Source organism: Lagopus muta, chromosome Z (assembly GCF_023343835.1).
Source record: "Lagopus muta isolate bLagMut1 chromosome Z, bLagMut1 primary, whole genome shotgun sequence".
Lineage (NCBI taxonomy): Eukaryota > Metazoa > Chordata > Aves > Galliformes > Phasianidae > Lagopus > Lagopus muta.
This window is the reverse complement of record NC_064472.1, coordinates 34,018,906-34,034,352: the sequence shown is the minus strand read 5'-3', so window position 1 is coordinate 34,034,352 and position 15,447 is coordinate 34,018,906. Positions and strand designations below refer to the sequence as shown.

The window sequence follows — 15,447 nt, the reverse complement described above, 5'->3', positions numbered from 1 at the left end:
AAGACAGACATGAAGCTATTGAAGAAGGTCCAGATGAGGGCCACGAAGATGATGAGAAGGCAGGAGCACCTCTCCTACTAAGCAAGGCTGAGGGAGCTGGGCTTGCTTAGTCTGAAGAAGGAAAGCCTCTGGAGACACCTCACTGCAGCCTTCCATTACTTGAAAGTAGTTTATGAACAGGAAGGAGACTGACTTTTTACAAGGGCAGATAGTGATAGGGCAAGGGTGAAAGGTTTTAAACTAAGAAAAGGAAGGTTTAGATTAGTTACTGGAAGGAAGTTCTTGACTCAGAAAGTGGTGAGGCAATGGCAATGTCTGCCCAGAGAAGCTGTGGATGCCTCATCCCTGCAGACATTCAAGGCCAGGTTGCATGAGGCTCTGCACAACCTGATCTGCTGGGTGGTGTCCTGTGCAATGCACAGAAACTAGATAGTCTTTAAGATCCCTAGTCTTTCTGTGATTCTGTGATAGCCTTCTAGCCTTCATGTGGAGGCCTATCAAGCTGTAGGGAAGTGGCTGGGGTGCAACTGCTGCTTGGGGATGGCTGGTCTTTGGTTGGCAGGTGTGAGATGTGGCTAGTGGGGCATGAGTTGGTGAGTAGTTGTATTGTTAGCTGGGACAATTAATATTTTATAATATTCTAACATGAGTAATAGGCAAATAAGAAGGAGAGATGATCCACGTATTTTGCTGCAAGGTTTTGCAAGAGGTGTTCTTTTCCTTATGTAGAGAGCTTGGATCTTGCTAGTCAGTCCAATGAGCAAAGGTGCCACCTTTCTCCATTCTGGGCAGATAATGTCACTTCTTACTGTAATGCTCTGTGTTGGAAGGACTTGCTGCCCCAATATTGACGAGAAGAAGGTCTACTTGTTTTGAGCAGTAGCTGTTAAATCAGGATTTGTTTGGCTGAGTTATGTTTAGGATGCAGCAAAAGGGATCAGAAAGAGCATAATGGAAAGCTGGTATTTATGTCTTAGAGATAAACCAGTTTTCATCATTTTTTACCTTTAAAAATTAAAAAGTTTCACCTTAAAAATTAAGGCTTTCCAGCAAGGAAGCTAAAATTTAATGTAGGAAAAATATCAGTGCAAGAGTGACATGTGTTATTGTTCATATGTGATACATATTTGATTTGATATTGTTCATATATGTGATACATATTTGTATCACATGTAGCATTGTTAGGCAGTGGAGACCCGAATCTATTGTGTCATGCAGATCCTACTCCCTGTTGCTATCACAACAACCAGCCCAATGCAACTTTAACGGTACATACGCTTTTGGATCGCTGCCTGGAATGCTTTTCTGTGCCTGCCTGGTGTCCCACAGCTGTGCTGTGGCCTGGAGATTTGTTTATCGGTTAAAAGTGAAGCACTGCTAGAAGTTTCAGCACACCAAGAATGTGCTTGAGTTTGCAGCCATTTCCTGCAATCTGGCTGGCCTGCCGTTGTTCCCGCTTCCAGGAAGGGTGGTCCTGGGCTAGAGGCGCTGGGTGGACATTAGTTCCTGATTTCAGACTAGTGCAGCCCAATCTTTTGCTGTATTCCTTGCCCAAATGTACAAACTGAAAGATTTCACGTGACGAGAGTGAGCATTTCATGCGTGACTCGTCCTCTCCTGGCTCTGATCTCTGTGGATCTTGTACCTGGCCAAGGGTCTGAAGGGCTGCTTCTTCCGTTCCTTTTGTGCATTAAGGTACAAAGATCTGATTTTTCTGAAAGATCGGCTGAACAAGAGTTTCCTTTAATAAAACGTACTTATTTACGTTCTGGTTTAGAATCTACCCTCCTGCTGAGATGCTCGATAGCAACACTGGTAATTCCGCTCCCCACGCCTGCTGGTGACTTCCAGCAGTCAAACAACCGACCGGCCTCGCTGTGGACGCTGCAAGGCCGACGGGGGCGGCGGGATGGCGCCGCGGCACCGCGCGTTCGCGGGGCGGGGCGCAAGGCGGCTGTGACGCGCGGCTCGGGGAGGTGTTGCTCTCGCGAGAGCGCGGCGGCGCGCGGCCAGCGGCGGCCGCTCCCCATAAAAAGAGGGACGGGGCCCGGCCTCCGTACTGTGCGGCGGCGCTCGAGCTTCGAGGCGGCGGCGGCTGTGACGGCGCGTTTCTTCCCCGGGTGAGTACCGCCCGGTTCTCGTCGGCCGTCCGGGGCTGCGGGAGCCCTCGGCGACCTCGAGGCCGGCTCCGCAACATGGCTGAGCTCGGTGGCCGCCTGCCTGCCGGCCTCGCCGGGGGCTGCGGCTTCCCGCTCCGCGGGGCCGCCCCCCTGCCTCCGTCATCGCATCGGCCGCTCTGCTGCCCCCGCGGGCGGCGGGTGCCCGTCCGCTGCTGGCTGCGTCCTGCCTGCTCGGTGAGGGCGATCCGGACCTGCTGCTGTGAAGATGTGCGGGTCCCGGGCTTGCCGGGTGTGTCTCTGCAGATTTAGTTCAACCTCTCTGCATTCATTCTGCACGTTATAGCGAGGTAGCTTGTGAACACTTTGAGCCTCTATTGGTGTAACTTGAGTGAGAACTGTACTGACGTTATTGGTGCTTTTTGCAGTCGTCCAAGTGTTCTCAAGATCTGGGCCACAGTGATGGCTCACGTTTCAAGCTTGACTCAATTACGCTAACTGGAGTGAGTAATGAGTAAAACTACTCATGGCAGATTCTTCATCCCTCCTTCAGGCATCCTAAATTACAGGTTTAGTGAACTGTTAGCTTAAGAACAACTGTGTGGCTTTTCTTCCTAACTGGTTCTACAGTTAGGACCAATTATGTGCATTTCTCTAGAAAAATAAATGAATCCATATGTCATAATTTTTTTTTTTGTAATTCTCTGATGAACTGCTGTACTTAAGTTCCTGTTTCTTGTGTGTCATAAAATCACAGATTTGTCAGGGCTGGAAAAGGCCTCAAAGATCATCCAGTCCAACCATCCACCTATGACCTATAGTTCCCCACTCTGCCATGCCCCTTAGTAGAACATCTAAGTTCTTGAATGCCTCTAGGGACAGTGATTTGACCACATCCCTGGGAAGCCCATTCCAGGGTGTGGCTACTCTTCTTGAGAAGAAATGCTATGAATGTCCAACCTGAACCCCTGTGGTGCAACTTGTGCCCATTCCTTTTAGTCCTACTGCTAGTTACACAGGAGAAGAGGCTGACTCCCTCCTTGCCACAACCTTCTTTCATGTATTATGTAGAGAACTACAAGATCTTCCCTGAGCCACCTCTTCTCCAGACTAAACATTCCCAGTTCTCTCAGCTGTTCCCCATAAGACTTGTTCTCCAGACCCTTCCCCAGCTTTATTACCTTTCTGTGGGCGTGCTTCATGGCTGCAGTATCTTTCGTGTAGTGAGGGGTCCCAAACAGCATGGTACTTGAGGTGCAGTCTCATGAGAGCTGACAGGGGAATGATCACTTCACTGCTTCTGCTGGCAGCACTGTTTCTGATACACGCCAGGGTGCCATTGGCCTTTTTGGCTATCTGGGCACACTACTGGCTGTCTTGTTTCAACTATCAGAAACAAGAAGATTCATGATATGTATATCCAACATGAAATTAAGACTCAAAATGAAGTCAAATATTTGCCCAACCAGTTTGTTATTAAATTCTTGGTTATTTAAGCCTGGGGATGGGAAGAAGGATGAAGAAAGTGATAGTAAAAAGGTCACAAATAAAAGCAAGGGCTCATCATATGAATGCAGTGATAACTCCCACCAGTGTTGCGATGTTCCGTGATTCTGGGAACATACAATACAGGAAAAAGAAGTTTTTGTTTTTGTGGAATCCTTGTATATACTGTATAGTCTGGTGCAGGCTTATCAACATCAGATAAGCCAAGGGCTCCACACAAGGCTGTGCCTCCACATCTTGGGAGTAGTCTGGAATGTGACTGGTTTGAAGACCTTCCCTTTATCTTCCTTGTTCCTGACACCCCAGTGTAGGCAGAGACACCTCCAGTTGTCCTTGCATTCCACAGTAATCTTTGAGACAAAAGTTTTTTGTGTGGTGTCTCACACTGGCTCATGTTTTGCCATGCGTCCACCAACACCCTGGGTGCATTTCTTCCATACAGTCTTCCAGTGACTCTGCACCAAGCCTGTGTCTTACTTGTATTGCCTAACCCGAAGAAAGCACTTAAGAAACAAAGCTTTTGAACTTCAAATTAATACAGTAAAACATAGCTCTTGCTTGCAAGAAAGTTCACATCTTTAATCCTCTTTATCTTTGGGGTTGATTACAAAGGAATTTTGTCAGTTTGAAAGCCTGGTGTTTAGATAAAGTTGCTTATGAGGATATGCTAACTCTGATATGCTCCTGTCATAGGCTCTGTAAGATTCAAGACCTGAAAAAATGGCATTAGCAGCAATTGATCCACAACAGGTAAGTTCAAGTTAGCCCAGTAGTTTGTTTGTTTGTTTGTTTTTAACTGTCAAGCTTAGAAAAATGAGTAAACTAGCTTCTTTCTTTTTAAACAGAACATTGTATCGAGGGTAGCAAACCTTCCTTTGGTGAGCTCCACTTATGATATGGTGTCTACAGCCTACATAACCACAAAGGATAACCATCCCTATTTGAAGTCAGTATGTGAGATAGCAGAGAAAGGAGTGAAGACAATTACTTCAGTAGCCATGACTAGTGCTATGCCTATCATCCAGAAACTGGAACCACAGAGTAAGGCTAATATGGGGTTACTGATAACTTTAATTCAGCTGATTGTTTTTTTTATATCCAGATGTGCTTACAATTAAACATGGTAGTGCTGGTTTGGTGCTGACTGAACCTGTTGCATTGCTTGTTGAGTAACTGGTGTAACTGATTACATGATGGGTATGATTTCGGGAGGGGGAATTCCAAATGCTAAGCAAATTCAAGCTTTAGTAACACTGAACTGACTGGCTCCTCTTGAGTTGCAGGGTGGTTAAGTAGTCTCTTGCTCAACACCTTCCTCACCTTTCACCTGTTTTCAAGTTCTACTTTGTACTTTCTCTCAAGAGAACAACTTGTGACACAGTTGCCAAATTTAAACACAAGACTTTTGCAACCAGTTTCCTAATTCTGGCAGAAGCCTCAGCTTGTTACAACAGCTGCTTGTAAGGTCTAAGAAAAGACTGTGTCAGCTAGTGAGCTTGCTTAGGGCGTGATAAAAGCTGTCTTCTTTTTGAGGCTTAGTTGCCTCAAATCTCAATGAGAAGGGGGGAGAAGCTTTTTTGTGTGTGCTGTTGTGTGAGCGTCATTCTGAGAAGAAATATCAGCTGAAATTAAGACAAACCGACATCTTAAAACAATCATTGTTTTTTTTTCTATAGTTGTGGTTGCCAACAACTATGCTTGTATAGGTCTTGATAAAATTGAAGAGAGACTTCCTATACTGAATCAACCCACTGATAAGGTAAGTCCTTTCCATGTACATATATTAAGCAGAAGAGCATGTATACTGATCGTAGTTTCTGCTATCTCTAAAAATGCAAGGAGGAGAGATTCTATAAACCACACTTGCTTCACAGATTAGAAGCCATGAGGAGATAAAGGGTGTTTCTATAGAACACCTTCTTGCTTTTTGAAGGTCACTGAGCCCTGTTTTTATTTTTTTCTTTTCCTTAAAAGAAGTTAGCCCACTATTTAACATAGGTGTAGCTACTCTTCACTGGTGGACATCTATTTTTTTAAGTATCTTCTTCCTGTGCAGTATGAAGAGGATGTGTGATTTATGTTACTGTTAGTTTTAGTATAATAGTTTCTAGGGTTATGTAGCTCTCCCTAGCAAATTTTATTTATTTCTGTGAACTAACATATTTTCTTTGGCAGGTTGTTGCCAATGCTAAGGGTGTAGTTGTTGGAGCCAGAGAAGCTGTAACAACCACCATGACTGGTGCCAAGGAAACTGTTGCTCACAAAATCACTGGAGTTGTGGGCAAGACTAAAGAAGCAGTGCAAGACAGTGTAGAAATGACTAAGTCTGTTGTCAATGGTGGCATCAACACTGTCTTGGGAAGTCGTGTGGTGCAAATGATGAGCAGTGGAATGGACAGTGCTCTCACTAAATCAGAGACCCTTGTAGACCAGTATCTCCCACTAACAGAAGCAGAACTAGGTAAGACCATTTCAAGATTTAATTTTGTTGGTATACTTATACTGGAGAAAAAATAAGCAATCATCTGCTTACTAGTTGTTTGTAATGGAGAGGGGGCATGTGCTTCCCAAACTGCCTTGTTGATAGATAGTCAAGTAGAATGGATGTTAGGTCCCTATACTTTAGAATTCTATCAACTAAACCTCTAGTTAAGACTGTGAGCAAGTCCAGTAATCAGTTGTTACTAAGCAAACACTTTATCTTGCTAATCTAAAGCTTTCTTCCACTGATCAATCTGCTTCCTTTCCAATTACCAGAAAGAGAAGCTGCGAAAGTTGAAGGTTTTGAAGTTGGAGTCCAAAAGCCAAGTTATTATGTTCGACTAGGATCTCTGTCTTCAAAGTTCCGTGCACGTGCCTACCAACAAGCCTTAAACAAAGTGAGAGATGCTAAACAAAAAGGCCAGGAGACAATTTCTCAGCTGCACAACACTGTTAGTCTGGTAAGTTTAAGCTTTTGCTTTAGGTGTAAAATGCTGCAAATGTTGGTATAGGGTTAGAGTACTGAGAAAAAGTGACATGGGAAAATAGGATTGCTCCCTGATTAAATGCATTTTCAAAATATTAAGAACGTCATACTTGGTGCTTTTCACAACCAGATAGGAGAGATCCTATGTCAAAGTGATCTGCAAACAGACTACCAGTTCCTTTTAATTTCGAACACTGCAGAAATAGAAATAACATGTTAAAAAAGGTATTACTGTTCTGATACAACTTAGCGAAGATAATGTCTTGCAATTTGGAAACACTTTAGTGTGCTTTAACTAATTCTTCTATGCTAAAAAAAAAAAGTAGGATGCTTCACTTGCTTTTCTTGCTGTGGGTGTTTAAGCATTTCTGGGTACTTCAGTAATCTGATATACATACCTTATGTACAACAGGAGTTGTACATAAAGTTATGGCCTTCTATGTACTTCCAATTCCTTTGTGTAGGAAGCTAGTTGGGGGAGTGTAAAATAGTTCAGGTAGATAGAGAAGTAAACTGCTTCTAGTTTTCTAGTTTTCTCTTTGAAGATAAGCAATGTGCTACATTCCCCAGTCACTTATCCTAAACTTCAGATGCTTAAAGGGTTACAAAGCCCTAATGAAACTGTTTTGGACTCTTTCTTTACTTCCTTGTTTGGCTGTATTTCAGATCGAGTATGCCAGAAAGAACATGAATAGTGCCAATCAGAAACTTCTTGGTGCTCAGGAAAAGCTTTATCAATCCTGGGTAGAATGGAAGAAAAATACAGGTCAAAATGATGGTGATGAATCGCATAGTGCTGAGGTAAATAGATGTAAATCTAAACTAGAAATAAATGCATTGCATATTGTCAAGGTGATATTGGCAAGCTAACAGTCTGTATAGTGCATAACATCTTAACAGCACAGAATACTTATGAGCAAATGTGGACTCTGAATGCTGAAGCCCAGGACAACTGCTAGTGATTACTATGAAATGTAGGAGACATCCTGATTCATAAACAAGCCTACTTTTCTGCAAGCACTACTGGATTCATTGTCTTTTCAAAAGAGTAGTCATCCTGCTCGACATATGAGCTTGTTTAGATATCTGTACCTAGATAGCTGGGATTCCCTTATATGGCCAGACCAGAAATAGCAGTTTGTAAGTATAAAGCAGTTTGAGGAATAGTCATATGTAGCTTTGAACAGTGGCTCATTGACTAGAATATATTTACTTGCTATCATTTCTTATCCAGAGATGAAACAAGAGATTGCTTATCTTTGCTAGGAAGAAGCTGTCAGTGTTTCTGTTCCACAAAGTACTTGAGCATTAAAAAATCAAGTACTTTCAAGTTATCTCTGACTCTTTGTTCTTAAACATTATTACATTATCTTCTACATCTTTTGCCCTTTTTGTTCTCCCTTGTCTCTTGAGCAACATGAAGCTAGTTATAGTCGTTAAAAATATACTGACGGGCTGTCATGCTTTTATTTCTAGCACATTGAGTCAAGAACTCTAGCTATTGCGCAGAGTCTCACTCAACAGCTTCAGACCACCTGCCTCACACTGGTTACGAGCATACAGGGGCTGCCACAGAGTGTGCAGGATCAGGTTTACAGTGTTCGCTCAATGGCTGGTGATGTCTACGAAATCTTCCGATCAGCATCCTCCTTCCAGGAACTATCAGACAGCTTTCTTACTACTAGCAAAGGACAGCTGAAGAAAATGAAGGAGTCTCTGGATGATGTGATGGATTATCTTGTTAACAACACACCGCTCAACTGGCTGGTAGGTCCCTTTTACCCACAACTGCCTGGCCCTCAGCATGCTGAGAACGAAGGTGAAGGGGAGAAAAATTCCAGCCAGAAAGACAAACAGCTTGAACACAATATTGAGTAAATTGCACAGCATGTGTGTACCCTGCAGACTGGCCAAACAAGTGATGTTTAACAACTGTAGCTGTCAAAAAGTCTCAGAGAAAAAACATGGAGTGGTGAGAAGAGACTCTCCCACAAATCAGTTGTAAAGCTATTCTAAAACAGACATGTGATTAAGTGCCTAAAAATTGGCAGCTTACAGTTGTCAGGATGCCTTGTTTGTCTGTAAAGTCAAGAAACCTCACCTTGCTTAATAATGGTACTAATCATTTTATTCTAAATTAGATAAATTGCAATTAAAAGCATTTCATTTGTTGTTTAATTTCTTATCAGAATAATCTCAGAATGGCTTGGGTTGGAAAGGTCTTCAAGGATCATCAGGTTGCAAGCCCCTTGTGCTGGAAGGGTTGCCAACAGTTAGATCAAGCACTAGGCGAGGTTGCAGGGTCCTATCCAGCCTGGCCTTGAATGCCTGCAGGGACGGGCCATCCACAACCTCTGGACAGCCTGTTCCAGGGCCTCACCTACCCTCTAAGCAGAAAAACTTCCCCTGACATCTAATCTAAGTCTTCCTTCCTTTAGTTTGAAACCATTCCCCCTTCTCCTATCACTATCTGCCAGTGTTTTTTTTTTTTTTTTTAAAAAAAAGAGTTAAAATATCTCTTCTGTTTATAATTCCCCTTTAAGTATAACAAAGTCTCCCCACAGCTGCTGGCCCAGCTCCTTCAGCCTGTTTCCATATTAGAGGTACTCCCACCTTCTGATCATCCTTGTGGCTCTCCTCCAGACCCTCTCCAAAAGCTCAGAATCTTCTCTGTGCTGGTGGCCCCGGTCCTGGATGCAGTACTCCAGATGGGACCTTGTAAAGGTGGAGTAGAGAGGGATGCTCACCTCCCTCACCCAGCTGGCTTCTCTTCTGATGTAGCCCAGGGTACTGTTGGCCTTCAAGCGCTTGCTGTTGGCTCACATCAAATTTCTCATCTAGCAGGACCCCTCAATCTTTCTTGGCAGGGCTACTCTCAAGAAGTTCTCCCGGACTGTACTCATATCTGGGATTGCTTTATTATACTTTAAGTTCATGGGGGCTTGCCTTTCAAGTTTATCAAGGTCCCTCTGGATGGCATCCCTTCATTCTACCATATCAGCTGCACGACTCAGCATGGTTCCATCTGCAAACTTGCTGAGGGTGCACTGCATCCAGTCATTGCTGGCCTCCACCTGGACACAGAGCCATTGACCATAACCTTCTAGCTGTGGCCTTCCGCCTGAGTCCTTATCTACCAAATAGTCCATCCTTCAAAATTTAGAGATAAGGATGTGCTGGGAAAGAAAGAAACCCAGCATATAATAGCCTTACGTGCTATGAAATGCATTTAAAAGCTTTGCATTTTAGCTAAGTGTACTTAAATTCTGTATTTGCTGCAGATTATGCGTTTGATTATTATTTTGTATCTGGCTGTCTTAAAGGAACTGCTACCTAATTCATGAAAATACGTGCAGAAATCCATAGCAGGAAGTGGGGTTTCTGACTGAGTCAGCTTGAGTTACTTAAATGCTGTGCCAGTGTTCTTACTAACAGTACAATTGTATTACACAGCAACTTGACTAAATCATTATCAAAGTGTATTTTTCATAACATAGTATAAAGACAAGATTCATGCTGTTTGTACCCAGCTGCCTGCTGTTGTATGCTTTTTTTGTAGCCAACTTTTTGTAATTCATTTTGTACTTTAGTAATAAATGCTTCAGCAGCCAAAGTCTGTCTCCATTTGAATGGTGTGCAAAACTTGTAACTTGCTGTTCTGTGACTCTTTCAAGCTGGGTCTGAGAGAAAGCAAGCTTGCAATGCAAAAGTAGACATTAAAAATGTGTTTGTGTGTGTCTGTGTGTATAGATAAGTAACGTCTTCCTTCCTCCTTTTGAGTTCTTGTGTACCCTTCCATTCAGTCTTCGCTTTACTGTTGCTTTTTTTTGGTGTTTACTGTTAATGATCTCAGCTGTGAACTTGCAGATGGTCTTACAGTGACTAAAAAGGATATAGGCAAAAGTCAACGTTCTCTTCCCTTTAAGTGTTCTCTGAGTATGAAACTCCCAGCTACCTGCTTTGGCTGCTGGCTCCCTATAGCCAGTATAAATTATTTCTTTAACTTTACGTATGCTCTTTTGAACTTGACTGATACGAATTTAACACTCAAGACTTTGGAGTTGTTCACCAGTAAGTCTTGTGATTCCTTGCTCTGCAAGGGAGTTACTGTAACTCAGAAATAAGATGCCATGGTTTAGAGCTCTCCAGATAAATCTAGCGCTCTGTGCATTGCAATCATTTAATGCAGCAGCAATGGTCTTGGTTTCAAAGAGGTCATCAAGTAGAGTGATGCAAAGCTGGAGTTCCCTGTCAAAGGGAAGCCTGTCCCCTAGTCAAAGGTGCAGTTAGTTGGCATGTTTATACATGGACGAATGCCTCCTTCCTGGTATAGTTGTGAGCACTAAAACAAGTTATATACACTCTGGCCTTCTTATGGGAGTGGATTAAAACTTTTGGAATCTAAAAAAGAGTATAATAAAATTGTAATGACAGAGGACTATAGATTAGGATTCTAGAATTTTCGGCCTTAAATACTTGTTTTTTGCATAAGGGGTTTTTAAGTGTAAGTTAATATGAGGCAGCAAGATATCTTTCCATCTAGAACCTGAGTTAAGCCTCTTGTAATTCTTTCAGCAATTAATTCTGTTTTAAGTACTGACCAAGTTCTTTTTAATCTCTGTAATAGGAGTTATAGGATGCACCCTTTGTAGCAATGCTTTGAAGGAGAGCAGGGCTAATCAGGTTTGCAAGCAGCTGTTCATTCAATGAAGGGACTCTCCATTTTTATGCATATTTTTTAAAGCTCAGGTATGGCTACGGACCTTCAAACTGAAAAGAGGAATCAAATAAGATATATAAATGGCTCACTGTCTGAAGAGTGAGAAATAAACAGCAGTAATTGATATTACTGCAACAGTAAGAGCTTTCTGTTCTGCCTTAAGTTGCACTCAGGATCGCACTCTTTTAGAGGGTTATCTAGCCTTACTAATGACCAGCAAGAAGACAAAAATAGAAAGCAAAGAAATAATTTCCCTGTCAAGTCCTGAGAAACGTTCATCTCACTGTGTATTATTGTGTGGCTTCTGTGTAAGTTATTTTGACTTTCTACAGCTGAGCTACAGCTAGTGTCCACAAATAGAGGAATGACTGGTTAAATATTTATATAACGGCTGAGCTGACAGTATGTTGTGCCAAAACACTGTACAAAAACTTTGTATCATTCTACTGTGGTTTCTTTTTTAACCTGCTTACAAAGCAAGTGTACAGAATATTAAGGAATTAGGAACCTTGGTTGGTGGACGCGAAGGCTAAGTAATGGTGAATTAATATGATCCTGATTTATTATATCAAATGCAAGTCCTTGGATTTAAATTATTAGATTTTTCCTAATGAGGAATGCACTGGATGCTTGAACTGAACTGCAACACTAACTTGTGTGGATATGTTCTTGCTGGTAATCTTAGATGGTTTATCCTTGGACTATAATAATTACAATACTCAGAATGAAATTTTCTGCCTTTTTCTAGCACAGCCTGAAAGAATGTCTGCTAAAATGCCCACTAGAGTTAAGGATGACTTAGATATCTTCCAAAGTCATAGGTTTTTTGCAGCAGTATATGAGAACCTATGGACTGAAAATGATTAACATTCTAATAACTGCTGAAAACTCAAATGGAAGGAGAAAAGCCTAAAATATTAACAAGAGCCTACTCGTAAATTTTCCCTGTAATTTTACTAGTTTCTTAATTATTGCATATATCAAACAGTTCAGATACACTACACAGAAACTTAGAATCATCAACTTAGTATACTTTTAGTTCAAAAAACACAAGGGTTTTGTTTGGGCTACAGAGCTCTGACATTTTACAGAACCATGGAATTGCTTGAGTTGGAAGAGACCTTGGAATCTTGTTCCATTCATGCTAGTTGAAACTTCCCTTCTCACTTGCCATTGTTGCTTATCATCATTGGCTGAAAAGTATTAAATACAAACATTCATAAAAAAAACTCCCCATAGTATGAAAGCTTCACAAGCATGTCCATAGCAGCACACATGTTGGCAAAATCCATATTAAAAGATTTGTGTAAGCAAAAGACTTGCTGCTGGGCCCCAGCTAGTTTGCCTGAAACTGCAGGGGAAAAAAAAAAAAAAAAAAAGTGGAAAGCTCATTCTGTAGATATGACTAGTATTTTCTAAACTGAAGCTTACAGTAATACAGTGGAGCTAGTGAAATAGTGAAAGAATTTAGGAACAACTGATAGATCATTTCCGCATTTTAAAAATAAAGAGCTCTTTAGTCAAAAGAAAAAAAAATCTCAAACCATCCAAAATAACATTCCTCTAAGGCAGCTGATTTTTAAAAAGAGACATAAAAACAGAAAGTTGAACTTAATTTTGTTAGTTTTTGAGCATGATATGTTCTTTATTTGCATAATCAGCAAATATTCAACGTATGGCTTGTTGGTGGTGTTGTGCAGTGCTTTGTTCAAGTTTTGTTAAGTTACTTGGACTGAAAATAGATCTCTTTTGGATACTACAATCTCTGATGACTAAAGACAAGTTATTGTTTTGAAAGCAAACAAAGTTAAGAATTACCTCTCAAATTGCTAGTGACTCAGCTCTAAAAAAAAAAAAAAAATAGCAAGAAAAAGAAGATATGAGTTCAAAATTAAGTTAATGTTGACATTAACTTTTGGTTTGTAAGAGAGCAAAACTGCTGATGTATGTTTTGCATAATTTCATACAAGTTTTCTGTAAGCTTTGTGCTAGTCCATATAAGAAGATCTAACAATCTTATGGAGGAGTGGTATGAAGAAGGGTCCTATCTGATCTCATTCTCTGTTGCATACATTGACTTACTAGTTTGTTCCAACTTCTTATCAACTATGAAATGAGAGTATAACTAAACACAAAAGTGATACAAAAGTGAAGGTCTTTTACCTAAGCAAGCCTAAAACATCAGGAATTTGCACCGCTTTGGCTACACTGATGCAGATAGTAATGTGTTCTCTTTTAAAAGAATGTAGCATGTTCAAAACTTAGATGAATAATACTGAGACAAACCCTGTTTTGCTCAGCTGCACCAATACATTCCAGTTTAAAATTGCTTTGTGGATGTGAACATCTTACATTAATGGGGTTAACTACCTTAACTTACAGCATATGTGCTAAGGAAATTAAGAAAACACCAACTTCAGTCAGAGAGGTTGGTCACCCTATGATCAATAGGATCAACATGGTCAGAAATAATAGAAATATCCTGTTCCTAACTTACAGAGAAAATTATCACTGATCAGACAGTTACTGAGCATGGTGACGTGCCCTACTCATTCCAAATACAGAATTGTGGAGTAGTTTGGATGGGAGGGACATCCAGTTTCAACCCTTGCTGTGGGCAGAACATTTCCTACTAGAATCAGACTGCCCAAGGCCCCATCCAGCCTGTTTAGCTCTATTCCATGCCCACTATAAAACCCTTTCTTCTAAGCAACTGATTTATAGCTTACATAATATTTGGCCTTGATACCACGTTTGTGACTGAACATATTTAACTCCGTATTTAGTATTTTGAGTCTGATTTCAAGAAATGCTGAGCATGTTCATCTCTTGATTTCAGTCAGGAGTACAACATTTATTTCGTTCTACTTTTGAATTTTTTTAAATTTTGTTCCTACACAGGTTCCAGATTTCACTATTACAGACCTGTCTTCAGAGTCAGATGATATCCCAGACATCTTGGATTTGGACGAAGAAGATCAGCAAGACTTTTCACGCACAAATGGCCCATATACTACAGGGCAAAGAGCTGAATGAAGAGAAAGAGGAAAATGTATTTTTGATACATTGTATTCTTGCCACGTTTAACTTACATTTCTCCTTTTAAAAGTCAAATCTACCTAGCTTTGGACTTTTTTTTTTTTTTTTTTTTTTTTTTTTTTTTATCAGAGCTGTTTCTTCTAGCTGCATCAAAACTGACTATTCTTTCCAAGGACTACATGCTAAATTAATTTATTAGCTTTTGTGTCAAGCTGCTGTTCTACAAGCCAGGTATAGCCTAACGAGCATATCCAACGTTCTAGTATTTGCTAATTATTTGTATAGCTGTTTGTTTTCCAGTTGGCAACAGCCAAGAGAACACCCCAGTGCTTTGCATAAAGGGCTGCCAACAAAAGGAGTTTATGAGGATTTGCCCCACAACTTCTCCTTCCAGTCTTCCCAAAAAAGCTCTTCTGCATCTACCTCTTTGCTGCTGGGAGGGGCAGGAGACTTGGGCCATCTCAGATTCTCTCAGGTTGATTTTTCTGGGCTCTATGCCCTAACAGCATAGAGATGGGTCCCTTTGGCATGGGTGCTTTGTGTACAACAGGATGTTCCTTCTTTCCGCTTTACCTCCTGCATGCAAAATTGCTGGCCATCCCGATGCTGACTGTTGTGAGGCCTCAGCAGGAGAGGCTAAATGCTCGAAAAGGAAGTGGAGCAGAAGTAAGGATGGCAGCTGGAAATGGAGGGGGAAGATACTAGGAAATGAGAGGGAATAGAGAAGGGTAAGGTAGAAGCAGATTTATGATAAGAAAAAGGTTAAAAAAGTCAAGAAGCGAATTGAAGGTAAGGGTGTTTCTGTTGTCAGCAGTAACCTTCTCACAATTAAACAAACACTGGGTTAACTGCTTGCTAGGAAATGCCGCGCTAGAGAGCACACAGCGCTTTCTGAGTGAGCGGTGCCGGGCGGACGCCGCTCGTAGCGTTTCTCTGGGGATCACAACCGCGCATGGGCGCGGGGCCGCGCGTCGGCAGGGGCAGCGCGCCTGGGGATGGGCCCGGCACCGCCTCCCCGGCCGCGTCCGGCCACAGAAATGCCTTGAAATAAAAGACTGAACTGCACAGCCTGCTGTCGGTGCGAGTTTTACTTGCTT

At 41.7% G+C, this 15,447-nt stretch overlaps 1 protein-coding gene across 3 annotated transcripts; it reads left to right on the top strand.

Annotated features, from left to right (window-relative positions):
- Nucleotides 1-1,984: 1,984 nt before the first annotated feature.
- Nucleotides 1,985-15,417, top strand: PLIN2 (perilipin 2). Of its 3 annotated transcripts, none has more exons than XM_048931175.1 (9): nt 1,985-2,120; nt 4,317-4,373; nt 4,469-4,664; nt 5,300-5,382; nt 5,799-6,084; nt 6,381-6,565; nt 7,258-7,392; nt 8,068-8,358; nt 14,213-15,417. In XM_048931175.1, the coding sequence occupies exons 2-9, from the start codon at nt 4,344-4,346 to the stop codon at nt 14,345-14,347; spliced, it is 1,341 nt and encodes a 446-aa protein (XP_048787132.1). In that variant the 5' UTR covers nt 1,985-2,120; nt 4,317-4,343; the 3' UTR covers nt 14,348-15,417. The 3 variants fall into 3 exon arrangements, with proteins under 3 accessions (XP_048787132.1, XP_048787134.1, XP_048787133.1); XM_048931176.1 differs by lacking the exon at nt 1,985-2,120 and adding an exon at nt 2,180-2,620; XM_048931177.1 differs by lacking the exon at nt 14,213-15,417 and having other exon boundaries at nt 1,986-2,120; nt 8,068-12,670.
- The last annotated feature ends 30 nt before the right edge of the window (nt 15,418-15,447 follow it).